This window comes from Cotesia typhae, unplaced genomic scaffold, assembly GCF_013202065.1.
Source record: "Cotesia typhae breed Kobodo isofemale line unplaced genomic scaffold, CoteBio_Ctyphae scaffold_13, whole genome shotgun sequence".
In the NCBI taxonomy this organism is placed as follows: domain Eukaryota; kingdom Metazoa; phylum Arthropoda; class Insecta; order Hymenoptera; family Braconidae; genus Cotesia; species Cotesia typhae.
The window spans coordinates 5,693,041-5,710,182 of NW_027423774.1; the positions used below are offsets into that span (position 1 = coordinate 5,693,041).

The window sequence follows — 17,142 nt, forward strand, 5'->3', positions numbered from 1 at the left end:
GTGCTGGTGAATAAATTACAAGAAGAAATTCAATGATTTTTATTTTTTAAATTATCAATTTGATTTCATAGTAAAAAAAAAAAAAAAAAATTAAAAAAGCGTGAGTGTGTTGCAAAAAAACGAAAAAAAAAAAAATTATAAAACTCCGTAGTAAAAATAGCAAAAAAGCACGTTTTATATAAATATTATATAGTGTGATGAATGAATAAAGTATGTAATGACTTAGTTAATAAAGTAATTACAATTAATAACAATAATAAAGTTAAAAAAAAAAAATTATTATTAAATTAAAGTGATAATGAAGGGTTGAAAAAAAAATGTGTAGACTTCTTATGGATTTTTGAAATAATAAAATACAAAAGTTATTATTTAAATTTGATATTGTAAATAATGTCTCTTAATGTACAAAATGTATAACTGGGTGTATATGCTACGTCTTAACAACGCTGTACATTTAATCACATCATTAATTCGGGCCCAACCGGTGTGAATTTTTTAAAATTAGACATTTAAATTAAATTAATAATTAACAAAAAAAAATTAAAAAAAAAAAAACATATACATATTATTAGTTAACACTTACAATATAAATAATAATTAAGGAAACTCATCGTCCCACTATGAAAATACGTCAAACGCATAAATAATTATTATCGATAATCAATAATTAATTAGTGACATTTAATAGTAATAATAATAATAATAATAATAATAATAATAATAATAATAATAAATTAGATAAATTACGAAACAACGATAGATTTAAAGCACAAGATCATTCATATTTGATTAAGTTTAATTTTTATATTATAATTATATCATACAATAACCTGCCTATATTAATGCAAATTTATATTATAGCATGTCCTCAATATATATAAATATAAATATATTTAATAACGTATATAAACATATTCAATTATCGAAGCGTTTAAGCTGAGATAATTGATAATTTATTATTTTATTTAAACAATAAACAATTAACAGGAGAATTAATTATTTTTAATCAAGGAAGATGACATTTTATGTCCAGTGACTGAAAATTTATACTTTTTAAGTCAATCATATTTTATATTGTTTGCTTGTGATTTAAAAAAAAAAAAAATTTTTTTTTTCTAACTTAATTACCATTTATTTCACGACTCTCAATGTAATAATAATTAGACAATGATATTATATAAAGATATATTTAATTAATTAATTATTCAAGTGATTAAGGTTTAAATTTAAAAAAAAAAAATTGTCATAAATATGCGACTAAATAAATAATCAAGTAATAAATTATCTTGTTATTTTATTAAGTGTTCCTTTTTGTTATTTTAGTAGAAAATTGAACGCGCTTTAAGCGCTTCTGTTCAAATTTTTATTATCGACAATTTAAGAAATTTAGATTTTAAAAAATTTTATTTATTAATATTAAACCTTTGCTATGTTAACCGTTTCCATAGTAACCGTTGCTATAGTAACCGTTTCCATGGTAACTAATTAATTTTTTTTATAAACCTTAAGTAAGAATTAATAATAAAAAAAATTTTTCTTTACTTTGATATAATTTTATTAACCAGTACAATACCACCGTTTTATTGTATAAAATAAAAAAAAAATTATTAGTAAAGAAAAATAATAATCGAAGGACTAGTAATTAATAATGTTAAAATAAAGTCTTTTTTAGTTTGAGACTAGACTATCGCAAAGAAAATAAATAAATAAATAATAAATCATTGTAAATTATTTTAAACGAATAAATGTAACATGAAGAGTATAGTTAACAAAAATAACAAACGTCGATAAATAATTAATCAGGTCTAATCATTGGTGCGCTAGTAGTAAAGATACAAAAAAAAAAAAGAAGTTTAATATTTTTTAAACGTGCCAGTTAGTGACTCTTTTACTGTTAAAAAATCATCAAAGCAATTAAAAATAAAGCGAGTAATAAATTATAATATGTAAGTCGATACTTAAGAGTCAGTAATTGGTATATTTATTTTTTATGGTAGTAAATAGTTAATCTTCTTTTTTTTTTATCACTCTAAGTCATTTTCTTCGGCTGAAGACAGCACAGTTCTCATTCCAGCGGCTGCGACTTTAGCTTTGTAAGTGTCCGGTTCGAACCAGCGAATCGGCGACTGAAAAAAAAAATATTTTAATAATTAAGATGATTTTTTAATTAAATTAAATTAAATTAATTTTAGAAAAGCTTACCTTGTTAAAAAAAAAAAAAGAAGTGCAAGTACAAATTAGCAAAAGGTTAGTTAATTAACAAATTTAATTATAATTATTATAATTGTTATTGTATTAGTTATTAATGTATTTATTTTAAGTTTTCTACATTTCCTCACATTATTCTTTTAAATCGTAACGCTCTCCTAATAAAATTTTGATTTCAATATTAGTAATAAATATTTTAATCTTAAATATGTATTTGATTTTATTTTTATTCTTTGGAATTAATTTTATATGGCATGGATAAATTTTTTACCCTCGATATAATAAATTACTTACGATCAATACAATACATTACTATAATTATTTATATTATTATTAATAATAATAATAATAATAAGAAAAATCTTACTAATACCAAGATTTAAATCTGAGATTCAATACATCAGACAAATACTTATTCATATCCTACAAGTCTTTTACTCCTTCTCGTACTCCAGGTACAAACAATATAATATTCTTCTCAAATACAAATACTATCACGTTTAACGTAATTATAAAGATCAAATATTTTAATTTTTATAAAATACTGAGTAAAGTAAGCTATTTTTTAGTCTATGCGTATGATTTTTAAAAACACAAAATATAGCAAGCAAATAAACAAAAAAAAAAAAAAAAAAAAAAAAAAAAGGGTAAAAATTAATGAATGAATTATTGATTAATCAAATCAATGGTATGAATGTTAATAAATGATCAAGCGGCTCATTGTTTTGGTTTAGTGCGTATTTGGTTTAGTACGACCGACGATGGCGGTCACAATGATTAGACATTCCATAGTGAACGTTTGAACGTATGAAATTGGTATCGGTCGACCGGCGACTTTGAGTTTCTACCTTACGAATAATATTGGGACATTCTTCTTTTATGCGCGCCCAGTTAGCTGGTGGTCGCTTTGCGTAAGGACCTTTTGCGCAGAGTAATAATAATTCATATGACATTTCTCGATTTTCTGTAAAAAAAAAAAAATTTTTTATCAAGAATAATCAATATTATTAAGAGAATAATAAGAAATGACCTTGTATCTTGTCAACTATTGACATTTTTAAAGATATAAGCTCACTCCGATGTTATACTCATCGAGACCTTTCATTTGAGTATCCACATCAATTTTTCATATATTTTATATATTTATATACATTATATATTTATATATATGAGAAATATATCAAAAGTGCATGTGGGTATTCAAATGAAAGCTCTTGATGAGTGTAACATGAAGATGAGCTTATTTTATTAAAAACATTAATAGTTAAGAAATGACCTTGTATCTTGTCGACTATCGACATTTTTTAAGATCTAAGCTCAATCCGACATTACACTCATTAAGACCTTTTATTTGAGTACCCACATCAATTTTTCATATATATATATATATATATATATATATATATATATATATATATATATATATATATATATAAATTTATGAAAAATATATAAAAAATGCATGTGGATATTCAAATAAAAGCTCTTGATGAGTGTAACATCGGGATGGGCTTATATCTTTAAAAACATCAATATTTAAGAAAGTACAGTTCAATTCAATAAAAAGTCATTATTTAAAAAAGCAAAATTTTATTTATTTATAGCTCACAAGTCACGGCAGTTACATAGTGACTGCAAGGTTACTAGTAATTATTAATTCAATTAGAACTAAAAAAATAATTTTAAAAAATTACAGGGGTAATTTTTTAAATTTTCTACAAGTGAAAATTTTTCTTTTAATTTTTTTTTAAATAAAATAAATTAAAAAAATTTTTAAATGTCGGCTACTTTCATTTTCATTAATGTAACATTGGAATTAGCAGACATGAGACAAATTTTTGTTATTCATCTTATTAAAAAAATTATTTTTTAAAAATTTCATTTGTAGAAAATTAAAAAAAAAATATAAATGATATTTTTTAAGTTTTAATTTAATTAATAAAAAAAATTTTTCAATTTATATAATAATTATTAAAATAAAACTTACCGTTTCGTCGATTATTAATTTTTTCTTTAATCGTTTGATTAGTAGACTTAAAAGTTTCTTCGCTCTCGGAAGTCGCATTACTCTCCAAGCTATTTTCCCTTTTTACAGCAGCATCAACATTAACATTACCATTATTATCGGGGATTTTGACCTGCTGATTATTGATAGGAGTGTTGGAAAAAGATGGAAAGTCATCAGTAAAATCAAAACACTCGATCCCACTGTCTCCAGACCACTTGGAAAAGTGCTCGTCGAGAATTATTTTGGCTGTTCTCACAAGATTCAAGTTGCTTCCAGTTATTTTTAATGAATGATTGCCGACGTTTACGGTGTGCTTGTAATCACCAATGCTCGCGTCGTTGGTCGACAGGCTGTGAAGCAGGGTCGAACGCATCTGCGATGGCTGCTGGAACTGTTGAGGAAGACGATTACTCTCGTCTGAAGCGCTGCTGTTCAAAGATGAGCTTGATCCTCCGATACCGCTCGTATCAGCTGCTCTGGCCGGTCCCATTCGGACTGGTGAAGCATTTCGTTGGATTGTTTCCTTGATTAAATCTTTCGCGTAACTTAAATAAAAAATATTATTAATAAATATTAAACATTTTAATTTATTTTTTTTTAAATTTTCAGTTTTATAAAAAATTACTAAAAAAATTAGACATCTAATCTATATTTAGCAATTTATTATGATAAATATTCAGGCTGCATTCAAAAATGCTCTATCTCTAGATACATAATATATCTTCAAAAATGTCAATAGTTAAGATAGTACAGTGCTCTATCTCTAGATACATAATTAAGAAATGACCTTGTATCTTATGAACTATTGGCATTTTTAAAAATCTAAGCTCACTCCGACATTACACTCATCGAGACCTTTCATTTGAGTACCCATACAATTTTTTATATATTTATATATATTACATATATGTATATATGAAAAATATATCAAAAATACATGTGGGTACTCAAATGAAAGGTCTTGATGAATGTACCATCAGAATGAGCTTATATCTTTAAAAACGTCAATATTTAATAAAGTACAATGCAATTTAACATAATTAAGAAATGAGCTTGTATCTTGTGAACTATTGACATTTTGAAATATATAAGCTCATCCGGATGTTAAACTCATCAAAACCTTTCATTTGAGTACCCACATCAATTTTTCATATATTTATATATTTTATATATATGTAAATATGAAAAATATATAAAAATGCATGTGGGTACTCAAATGAAAGCTCTTAATGAGTGTAAAATCGGGATGAGCTTATATCTTTACAAATATCAATATTTAAGAAAGTACTGTGCAATTTAACAAAAGTCATTATTTAATAAAAATAATAAATAACTTACTGTATTTTTTCTTCTGAAGTCCCAGTTATTTGGACTAGTCGTTCTCTAGCTCCAGGATTGACTGTAAAATATAAATAATAAATTAAAAAATAATCAATAAAAATTTTTAAATTATTAATTAAAAATTTCATAGCAGTTATTTATAATTCAATTGTGACGCAGATTGTTACAGTGCATATTAATTGAGAACCATGCGTTCTTTTTTTTTTAATAATAAATTTAATATACAAATTGTTAATTAATGGTAATTATGGATGATAAATGCTGAATAAAACTAGTATAAGTAAACAAAACGAAGTTAATATTGGGTTGGATGCACGTTAACATGAGTGTTGAAAAACACAATGCTTCACTGCAATCTCGAGTATTAATAAAATTAATATGTTTCTTTTTTATGGTTTGTTTTATTTTTTATTTTGTTTGTTTACTGTACTTTTATTTATTCGTTCGTTGTCTTTTTTACCTCGCTGAAAGGAGATGATCGTCTCGCTGAGCTCCTCTATCATGTGAACACGCCTTCCCTTTATTCCCATCACTGTTTTAACGTTCAAATTTTTTTTTAAAAAGTAAAATAAAATTTCGAACGACTATTTGAAGAATATCTTCTAAATCGCTGTTTAAAATAATTAACTAAAAATATTTATAATGTTATGTCGGACTCAACGTCCGACATTTTTATTTTATAACAAATAGAATTTAATTATTCATAAATAATTTTATGTTCTTACAACTAATTACATACATTTATTTTATTTTTAAAATTTTGTTATCTTCAAATTTATCAATAGCATTTTCGAAAGAAACTTATTTGAAAAATTTAGTTTTAGTTGGGCCTGACCATACTAAGGGATTTGAGCCTGAACAAATACCCTAATAGAATTTTAAACTTTGTCGAGATCCAAAATAGAAGTTTTCGATAACAAAATAAATGTATATATAAAAAATAGTTTAAATAAAATAAAAGTAAATAATGATAAAAGAAAAAAATAAAAAGGAATGTTATGATTATTCTAGTATCAACAGAAAAAAAAAAATATATATATGTTGATAATTTAAGGAACAAAATTTAATAACTATAATTTAAGTTTAAACAAAAAAAAAATAATAAATAAATGTTTTCTTTTATTTTCGAATAAAATAACGACTTAAATAAAAAGAAAAATTTAGATCTAAAAAACTAATGACAATTTGTAATCTATGCACAAATTAATTTTTATCTAACTAATTTAATATAAAAATTTGGTCACAGTAAATAATTTAATGTAAAATAGTACACATGTATGTCTTTGTCTATGCATAAATGCGCTTACGTATACACAAACACATAGATGTATAATAGAGCATAAGAGTAAAGGAGAAGCGATATTGTACTCTGACCCAAGTAGAGGGGATTCATGCAACATTATAGAAAAATCTAAGAGAGAGGGCAAGGGCTCAAGGAAATAGAAAAATAATTGGACATTATTTCTCCCATCTAGTAAAAATAAGTAACGCCCTAAAATTCGACACCTTTACGATTTTTCAACAAAAATATCTCTCGTTGTCCTGACGTCCTAGTGTTAACATCGAAAATGTTTTTATAAGTTTTAATTAAACCACGCGTCAGATTCAAAAAAAAACAATTGTTAGTAAAGTAAATTTCAATTATGTAAAGAAACGGTAACAATGACATTTAAGTAAGTTCTTAATTGAGATTTTTATGTTTGTTTTAATAATTCAAATCTTTGTATGATAATTTTATAATATATTTATTAAATTGAATTCATTTTCTTATATTATAACTTCAACCCCTTCCCATAAAGCTTCAGATCCTTATCTATTAGCCTAACGGCTAGGATAAAAATAATTAAATTTTAGTTGCGTTTTCGACGTAACAATAAAAATAAAATTCAATTACCTTTTCCAGAGTCGCTGTTCCGAATCACAACTTCATCTTTGCAGTAATTTTTACCGGGAATTCGCGTGGGTTTAGTAAATTTTCCGCTGGCTTTTATAACTTCACCGACACCGAGCACTGGAGGCGTTTGAGGTGATGTCAGATTGAGGGTTGCTACTTGGTTGTTCATCCCATCAACGCCGATCATATTATCCGGCTGCTAATTAATTAATTAATTATTTATTGTGTGAGAAATAAAATTTTTAAAAGGTGGTTATATACTTCATTTAAATCAGCAAGCTTGGACGCATAATAAGCATCCATTGAATCATTGTAGCGCCATTGCTTAGCTCTCAGTTCAATTAGCTCCAGTAAATGAATTCTTGTCGTCAGATCAAGTCTTTCGTCTTGGCTTCCATTGCGTATGGCTACAAAAGCTCTATCCAATTGATCTAAAACATTTAATAAAATTATTTAAAGTTAGTTGGAAAATTTTATTTTATTGCACTGAATGAAAAAAAAAAAAAATCAAGAAAATTATTTAAAAATTCGCTTGTAAAATTAGCATTGATAAAATTTACCGTTGAATAAAATTATTAATGACAGCTCGGAATTTAATTAACTAAAAAAAATATTATAAAAATAAATTTATGAAACTGAAGTTAGCTGTCAATTTTTTACGTTCTTATAAAAAGCCAATTACAATAATAAAAATATTTTTGAAAGTTTTTTAATAATTTTTTTTTTAATTTTCATGCATGGAATTTTTTTATTAAATTTTTTTTTTATAATTTTATTGTTATAAAATTCTAAAAAAATTTTTCATTTTTTTTTATTGAAAAAATTAAAAAAATAAATTTTTTTTTATTAAAAAAAAAAAAAAAAAAACAAAATAAAAATTTCAATTGTAAAAAAAATTTGAAAAATTTTTATGAAATTAAAGTCAGCAGTCATTTGATTATTTTTCAATTTTACAAATAAATCTTTTCTGAAAAAATTGCATTTATAATTTTTGAAATTTTCGACGTGTCAATTTTTATTCAATTTTTTTTTTTACCATAATTTATTTTTTAAATTCTAAAAATTATTAATCAATTCGCGTAAAATTTTATGTGAAATAAAAAAAAAAAAAGTAAATTTAATAAATTAAAAACGTCGGCTAACTTAAGTATTATTAATTTAAGCGTTGTATAAATTTTTATGCTTGAATAATGACTGAGATACTGACGATCAACGCTAGCTTTATAGCGTTTTAAAAATTTAAATAAAAATTATTAGTATTAAAAATTATACATACTATAAATGATTGATAGTATAAAAATTATTGACAATTAAATAAAACCTTTATAAACTGGTTCGAATTGATGAGCACATTGTTTCAAAGTATTACACATAGTAATAATATTCTGCTGAAGTGTTGGGTCGTGAAAACCATTCGATAAATTCGAAGCTACGTTGTCGATGAGAGATACCAAATCTTCAACTGAAATTATTATTAATTTATTAAATTATTACTGTTAAGGAGTTACATCGACTTCACGGTTTCAAAAAATCGATTTTTTTTTTTATTAAATTCTACAACATCTCTAGAATATTGTCCTAAAGTTTCAAATCGATCCGAATAATAATTTCGGAGATGCAATTTTAAAAATTTGCGCGCTCACGGCGCTGTTGTATTGAAATTCAAAACTTTAAACGCGTTTTTCTCAAAACTATGTTTTCAAAAACGGTACCCACGATTCCTCGAGAACTAATCAACCGATCTTGATGAAATTTTAGACAGGTCTTCGAGATATAATTTACAAGGTCTTGAACGGAAGATTTTTTTTTTTTTTCAATTACAACTATTTAAAAAAAAAAAATTCCACGAAATTTTAGCCAAATTTGCAATTTTATTGTAAAAACCTCTGCCAAAAATCCAATTTTAATTTTTTTTTTCTTCCGTTCAAGACCTACTTTGAAGTCTTAACTAGAGCACATATATATTTTTTTTTTTTTCACTTCAAATGATCCTGCTAGGAGTTCTACTGATCACGCGGACGCATCTTTTTTCCGAGGGCTCGCCGAAAGTGATGACGTCACATTAGCAGAGTTTTTAAAATTTTTTTTTCAAAATTTCAGTAATCCCTTATTAAACATGTATCTTCAAGATAGTAATAAGTTTGAATAAAATATTTCATTTTTTCTGTTAAAAAAAAATTGTTGAAAATAGACCATTTTTTCCCGGAGGAAATCCATGTAACTCCTTAAATAAATAAAAATAAAATTTATAAATAAATGAAATAAATACCTGTAGCAATTCTCTCATCAATACTTGAGTGTCGAAGATTAAGTTTCAAAGGCCGTGGCTTTTCGTGTTTTTTCGTCATTCTAGGTCGTGGTGTCAACTGAGTACTTGCCATTTCGAATCGTTACAACTGTTGACAATAAAAAAACTTATTAGAAAATTAATTATGAAAGTATGATCTAGAACTGATGAAAAATTCAGTGTGGGCACTGAATGCCGAGCCGATGTGAACTAAAGACTGAAGAAATAGAATTAATAGGTGTTACTTGATAAGATACATAAAAAAAGGGAAAGGGAAGTAGAAAGAGAAAGGGAAAGGAACTGAAAAAACACATGTAGTTCCAGGTAGGTGATTGATCCTGAAAAAATTAGTCTGCATTAAAATGATATTAAAAAAAAAATTTACTGTGTGAAAAATTCTTAAATTATGGATTTGTAATCACTAATCAAAAAGCAAACAATTTAATTCAGTCGTCAGTTCATTGACAGAAAATTCACCTAGATGTTGAAGACTATTAACTGAAATAAAAAAAAAATTTAGGATTAAATTTAGTAATTTTAATTACATTGTTATTAATTAAGATTATTTTATGATACTTAAATTAGCAGACATTTTATCATTTTTTTGAATCAATAAAAATGAGAAGAAAAAAAAATTTTTTTTAAAATTGCAATTAATTTAGCAGAATGAAAATTAACTCAGCCGATATCTGAACTTTTTTTATAAATAAAATTATTACAAAAAAATTAAAAGAAAAAATTGCACATGTAAAAAATTTGAAAAACTATACGAGCAATTTTTTTAAAATATTTTTTTTATTGCTAATTCAATTAATAAAAAAAATAATAAAAATTTTTCGCTGTCGACTAATTTTAGTTTATTTTTATCAGATATTTCATCGTTTAAAATATTTTTTTTTTTAAATTAGTGGCAAAAAAAAAATAAGAAATAAAAATTGACATTCAGAAACTTTATAAAACAAAAAATGCAATTTTTTAAAAATATTTATTGGTTTCTTTCAATTATTAAATTAAAACTAAAAAATATTTTTAAAAAATTTCACGTATTGTTCTTCAAGTTTTTTACAAATGAAAATTTTTTTTTATTTTCTTGTAATCATTTTTTTAGTAAAAAAAACAATTCTTAAAATTTTTAAATGTCGGCTAACTTTATTTTCATAAAAATTAATATGACACTGAAGTTAGCAGACTAAAAATTTTTGATTTTTTTTTTTAATTAAATTACAACTAAAAAAATTTTTATAAAAAATTGCACTTGTAGTTTTTCAAGTTTTTTACATGTGAATTTTTTTTTTTATTTTTAATTGTTTAATTGAAATTTCTTTAATAAAAAATTTCTAAAAATTTTGAAATGTCAGCTAACTTCATTTTCATAAATTAATTATAAAAATAAAATTGTTGGATTCTCTGAGCAAAGATAAATCCCAGTTACAAACTTTTAGTTTTATATTTTATAAATATTTATTTTAGAAAAATAACGTATTTTCTTTTATTAGTTTTTAAATGTGAAAAACACATTTAAAGCACATTTGTGCAGCTAGAATAAGAAGGTTGATTTTATGACCTTAGATACTTGAGTTGTACATAGGACTTCTTATTTTACACTGTACAGTACCACCAAATATTACGGTTTTAGTTAATATAAGAAAAACATGTGTTTTACTAAGAACAATACAGAGGGTTACCTTACAATAAAAAAGTTTCAACATTATAGTTAGTCTGCGACTAAACTCTGTCAAGTAACGACACTTTTCTCAATACGATTACTTTTTAAAATAAAGATTTTATTTGAATCACTCCATGTGGATAATAATCTTGTATTTTCTCTTTATTTATTATTAATCCTATACATAACTTCCTACAAAAATCAATCGACATTTAAAAATTTTTAGAATTTATTATTAAAAAAAATTTTTTTTTAATAACAATGAAGTTAGCCGTCAGCTGTCAATTTTAAAAATTTTAATAACAAATTAATTACAAAAAAAAAAAAAATGTTTCTAAAAATTTTCACTTGTGATTATTTTTTCAGTAAAAAAATTTTAATATGTCGGCTAACTTAATTTACATCAAATTTAATTGTCAAAAAAATAAAAAAATTGTCAAGTGACTGCTGTTTTTAATTTTCATTAAGATTATTTTAATACTGTCTATTGTTAACAGATAAAATTTTTTAAACAACCTTTTGAGGTTATAATTTGATAAGTACTATAAACTAGATGATTCATTAATGAAATATTAGCTAGTGGGAGATTGATGATAAATAATCTCGATTATATTCATTTAATTACGATGTAATTTGAGATAAATAAACAAACATTAATCTATAGTATACAAAAATAACAAAATAAAATATAACTAAAAATAAATCTCTGATAAAAGAGCTTACATTGTTGTTATAAATATTAAATAATATAACTTGGTATTATTTATTTCACTGACTATTTTCGTATTACAATTTAATAGATTTTAATTTAAATATAAAGATGAATATCAATATATACGGCACACTTTTTACGTCACTCTCAGCGACGAGAATAAAAACAGCTGTTTTATATAGTGAGTAAATTATTTCTTTTAATCCTAAATCAGTAATTAATTATTTCACAATATGTTTGGATATATTTAATGCAAATTTCTGAATTAAATAATTTTGTCAGTGAAAAAAAAAAATTGTCTATGATAATTAATTAAACTTGTTGCTTGTATTTAATTGATTTAAATAAATTAATCAAATTAATTATTTAAAAACTTACTTTTAATAATTTAACCCACGACTTACTAATGTATTTCGAATAATGGCTTTCTTTGTAAAGAATATGACAGGAGGTTTCGTCGTTTCTTTTTCCTGTTATACATGTACACCAAGGAATGTATATATCACAAGTACCTATATTATATGGAGATGTTTGTATATGTCATTTACATTTGTTTCACATGCATCAGTGTGTGTTGCAGCGACAGTGGTGGTAATAGTGAAAGGCTTAGCTTATGAAAATTAAGTTAGCCGACAATAATACTAAAGTTAGCCGATGTTTTTCATTTTTGGATTTATTTTTATTAATTAAATTAGAACAAAAAAATAATTACAATTAACTTAGCACATATTTAATTATTTTAAAAATTTTATAACAGGTAAACTATGGCAAAAAATGTAAGAAAAATAATTGACATCTAGAAATTAGAAAAAACAAAAAATGCAATTTTTTTTTTTAAATTAGTTATTTGAAACAAATTTTTTTTGTTAAATAAAATTAAAAGATTGTCAAGTGACAGCTAACTTTAATGTCATAAAAAAATATTTTGTAAAAATTGCACTTGCTGTTTTAAAATTTTTATAACACTGAAGTTGACAGATATTAAAAATTTTTTATCACATTAAAGTTAGCTGTCACTTGACAATTTTTTTATTTTCTTTATCAAAAAAATTTGTTCTAAAAAATTATTTTTATAAAATTGCATTTTTAATTTTTTTTTAATTTCGACTAGTCCATTTTTAAAAAAATTTTTTTTTTGCTATAATTTATTTGTTTAAAAAAATTAAAACAATTGTGAAGTGACAGCTAAATTTAATGTCATAAATGAATAAAAATTCTAGGTAAAAATTTTTAGAAGTATTTTTTTTTTTATTGTAATTAATTTTTTAAAATTGAAATTTTTTTAATTTTTTTTTTTATTGAAAAAATTATTGCAAAAAAATAAAAAAAAAATTATCATTTGTAAAAAAACTTTAATCGTACTAACTATTATTATAATAAAATAAAAATTTCTACTATTTTTAAAAAAAATTCAGAAAAGTCCAAAAAAATTGAAAAAAATGTATAATTTTTTCGGACAGCCGTTTTTTAGCAAAAAAAATTTTTTTTTCCACCTTTTTTTAGTTAGTATGATAACAGAATTTATATAAATTAAAATTAATAATCTTTTTTATTTTTTTGTTTCAGATCATTAGAAAGCTTGCAATCGTGAAAAGATTGGCGCGCTATTTTCTTTGTACCTCTTATTTTAATACCATCTAACTTTTTCAGTTTTGTATTTTTTGACTTTTTTTATTTTTTCTTGTATTCTCAAAACATTAATAAACGCCTGTCAAAACAATTTATAGTAAAAATATTTTTTGTTTTTTATTTGTGCAATTTTTTTTTAAATATTTTTTTTGTTGGGATTTAATTATTAAAAAATCATCAAAAAATTAAAAACTTCGGCTAACTTTAGTATTATCTTAGCTTTTATATTTTGGCAAATGAAAGAATTTAAACATCAATCACGTATACACCTTTAAAATAATTTTATTCTGCATAAAATAAACGATATTACATCTATTATTTTGTTTTATTATTACAAAAATTAACAGTAGTTATAGATTAGTTAATTGAACTAAATAAATTATTTACATTATTTAACCTGTATACAACTAAAAATTGTATGATTATTTATAAAACCAAATCAAGAGTCCAAACTTAATGATCAAATGAGTATTTTTCCCTTAAATCATAATCATGGATTTTTATTTTTTTTTTTATTTTAACTTATTTATAGTAAATTCGTAAGCTCATATGTGTAGGAGGTTCAAGGTAGAATAGAGATGATTTAAAATTTTTTTTTTTTTAATTTTTAGCATTTGGAAGTTTGTTGGCTTCGTAGTTATATAAAATTGCTTGAATTTTTTTTTTTTTTTTAATTTTTGGCATTTAGAAGTTTCGCTTCTTCTTAAAACCTAAACAGAAATAAATAATTAATTTATTATTGAGATAAAAAAAAATTAAATTCCCTTTAAAATTAATTCTTAGATTTATTTTTGTATTTATGGTATTAAAAAAAAAGATTTAATTTAAAAATATTTTAAGTATATAAATTATCTTCTGGTATTTTTAATAAATTGCGTTAATAATTTTAAAGGGAATTTAATAAATTTTTAAAATAAATATGAATAATTAAAATACATACGTTTCTTGGTTTTTTCTTTACCCGCACGACGTTTTTTCCCACCAGAAGGACCACCAAAGCTTGTAATTTCATCCCCAAGAGTACCAAGAGTCGACATTTGACGATTGCGATGTTTCTCTTGTTTAGACACCGGTAACCGCGTCATATAAGTCTCCTCGTACTCGATTTTCTCTTTGTGCTCATTACTCAAGTCTATTTTCTTTTCCCTGTCAAGACTGTCCTCCATAGGTGTTTCGAGAAACTCTTCTTTCAATTCCCGTAAAATAGCACCCGATACAGCCTGTCTGCGAGATCGTTCTTCAGCCTTACGTATTTTGTCCAACTTAGTATCATCTCCATCTAGAAAAATTAACAATAAATAAATAAACAGATGAAAATTAATTTAGTAAATATCTGATAATTTTTTTTATGGCAAAAAAAAAATTAAAAAAAAAAAAAAATAATGAAAATTAAGTTAGCTGACATTTAAAAATTTTAAGAATTTTTTTTTTATTGAAAAAATTATTAAAAAAAAAAAATTTAATTGGTAAAAAACTTAAAAAACTACAAGTGCAATTTTTAAAAAATTTTTTTTAGTTCTAATTTAATAAATTAAAAATAATCAAAAAATTAAAAACGTCGGCTAACTTTATTATTATAAAAAAAAATGATATTGAAGGTAGCTAACAGCTGTCAATTTTTTTATATTCTTATAACAAATCTATTACAATACTAAAATTAATTCTAAAAATTTTCACTGATCATTTTCTTTAATTTTTACAAGTGGAATTTTTTTCACAATAATTTAATTGTTATAAAATTCTGAAAAAATTTCTAATGTCTGTCAACTTCAGTGCTATAAAAAAATTGATATTTTTGGGAAGAAATTTGTTGGTTAAAAAAATTTTTTAAATAATTAAATGATTGCCAACTTATATTTATATGAATAACTCAAAGAAAATTCAAATTTAATTTTAAGCTCTCGAATCGTCGTTTTTTAACTCAAAAGAAAGTTAGTTGTAAGTGCATTTAATTAATTAATTTTTTATTTTTTTAAAAATAAGCTTAAACTGTAAAGTTGGTTACTAACATAAGGGTTAATGTGATGATACTGAAATTGAGAGACATCTGATAATTTTACGAATTTTTTTGACAAACAAATTATAGCAAGAAAATTAAAATTAAAAATTTCATCTTTAGAAGCTCTGAAAAATTGAAAATGAGATTTTAATAAATAATTTTCTATGCCTAGTTTATTTTTAAAGAAAAATAAAAAAATTGTCAAGTGTCTGCTAACTTAAATCTAATTTAATGTGAGAATAAACCTAATTTAATTAAAAAAAAATCAATTACTACTCTATTAGTCGGTGCAATAATTTCTTTATAGTTATTAAGTACATGCATAAAAATAAAGCTATCTAATTAATTAATTCATATAATTTTCTAATAAAAACTCAAATGTATAAAGCCGATTGGCGTGTAATCGTTCTTGAAATAAATAAATAAATAAATAAACAGAGTACATACCATAATGATGAGCTGAGATTTTAGGTGGCACATAGACGCCTTTCTTGGATTTCTTTTTATCAGAGTCTTTGGCCTCACCGTCCTGGTCATCATTCTCGCTCTCATCCTCATCATCGTCATCAATTTTGGCAGCAAAAGCCTCGGGGTTGGCTTTGAATTTGGTCGGATCCATATCATCGCCCACGCTCATGGTACTTCTCACCAGCTTCTCGATTTGGTACTTGAGCTTATAGTCAATCGGCTTAATCTTCTCCAACACTGTTTTTATTTCAACAAGACGATCAATCGACGGACTTCCCTCGATTTGCTCTCCCGAGCACTTTTTTATAATAATGTACGTCAAGTTTATGAGGTATGAGAGTAACATGTGGTACTTAGTTTCTAAAAAGCTCAGACCCTTGGACGTTGATAATTCATTATTTTTAGCACGACTCATCATCAATTCCACCAGTTTGTTAACTTCAATAACACTTGCATTCATTTCAATTAAAAGACTCAGCGACTGAGCCAGGTCCTTCTCCTCCATTTCATCCGTAGCCTGTCAAACATTTTTTTTATCAATTTTATTTCCTCTTTCTTTTTATATTTTTTTTATCCTACCCTTCTTTTTTTACTTTTATTATTTTTATTTCGTTTTATTCTTTTTTCCCCCCAGCAGATTTTATATCAATACCCAACGCCTTTATTTTAAATATTTATTGTTAATACTTACGATAACCATCTTCTGTGACTTTTTAGTGATACTTTTAATACATAATAACCTTTATTTAACTCATGTATGTACTTTTAATTATAAAATTCACGTGGGATACAACACATATCAGTATCACATTCGCCATATTTGTTTCCCTGTGGTTAAACTTTCAATTTAACTTCCATTTGATTTACTAAAAAAATTTATTATTTTTATTTCTTCCCTTAAATTAATATTTATATTTTATAATGTCAAAT

At 23.9% G+C, this 17,142-nt stretch overlaps 2 protein-coding genes across 5 annotated transcripts; both read right to left on the reverse strand.

Moving 5' to 3' along the window:
• Positions 1–1,852: 1,852 nt before the first annotated feature.
• Positions 1,853–12,637, reverse strand: Mxt (Eukaryotic translation initiation factor mextil). 4 transcript variants are annotated; one of them, XM_074254631.1, is made up of 10 exons: positions 12,495–12,637; positions 9,721–9,847; positions 8,773–8,913; positions 7,713–7,882; positions 7,452–7,650; positions 6,018–6,089; positions 5,555–5,615; positions 4,196–4,761; positions 3,057–3,172; positions 1,853–2,126 (listed from the first exon to the last, which is right to left on the reverse strand). In XM_074254631.1, the coding sequence occupies exons 2-10, from the start codon at positions 9,830–9,832 to the stop codon at positions 2,025–2,027; spliced, it is 1,539 nt and encodes a 512-aa protein (XP_074110732.1). In that variant the 5' UTR covers positions 9,833–9,847; positions 12,495–12,637; the 3' UTR covers positions 1,853–2,024. The 4 variants fall into 4 exon arrangements, with proteins under 4 accessions (XP_074110732.1, XP_074110733.1, XP_074110735.1 ...); XM_074254632.1 differs by lacking the exon at positions 12,495–12,637 and adding an exon at positions 12,128–12,256; XM_074254634.1 differs by lacking the exon at positions 12,495–12,637 and having other exon boundaries at positions 7,452–7,647; positions 9,721–10,169.
• Positions 12,638–14,327: 1,690 nt separating this feature from the next.
• LOC141534966 (neuroguidin) lies at positions 14,328–17,053 on the reverse strand. Its single transcript, XM_074254636.1, has 4 exons — positions 16,904–17,053; positions 16,192–16,729; positions 14,686–15,024; positions 14,328–14,455 (listed from the first exon to the last, which is right to left on the reverse strand). The coding sequence occupies exons 1-4, from the start codon at positions 16,910–16,912 to the stop codon at positions 14,430–14,432; spliced, it is 912 nt and encodes a 303-aa protein (XP_074110737.1). The 5' UTR covers positions 16,913–17,053; the 3' UTR covers positions 14,328–14,429.
• Between the last annotated feature and the right edge of the window lie 89 nt (positions 17,054–17,142).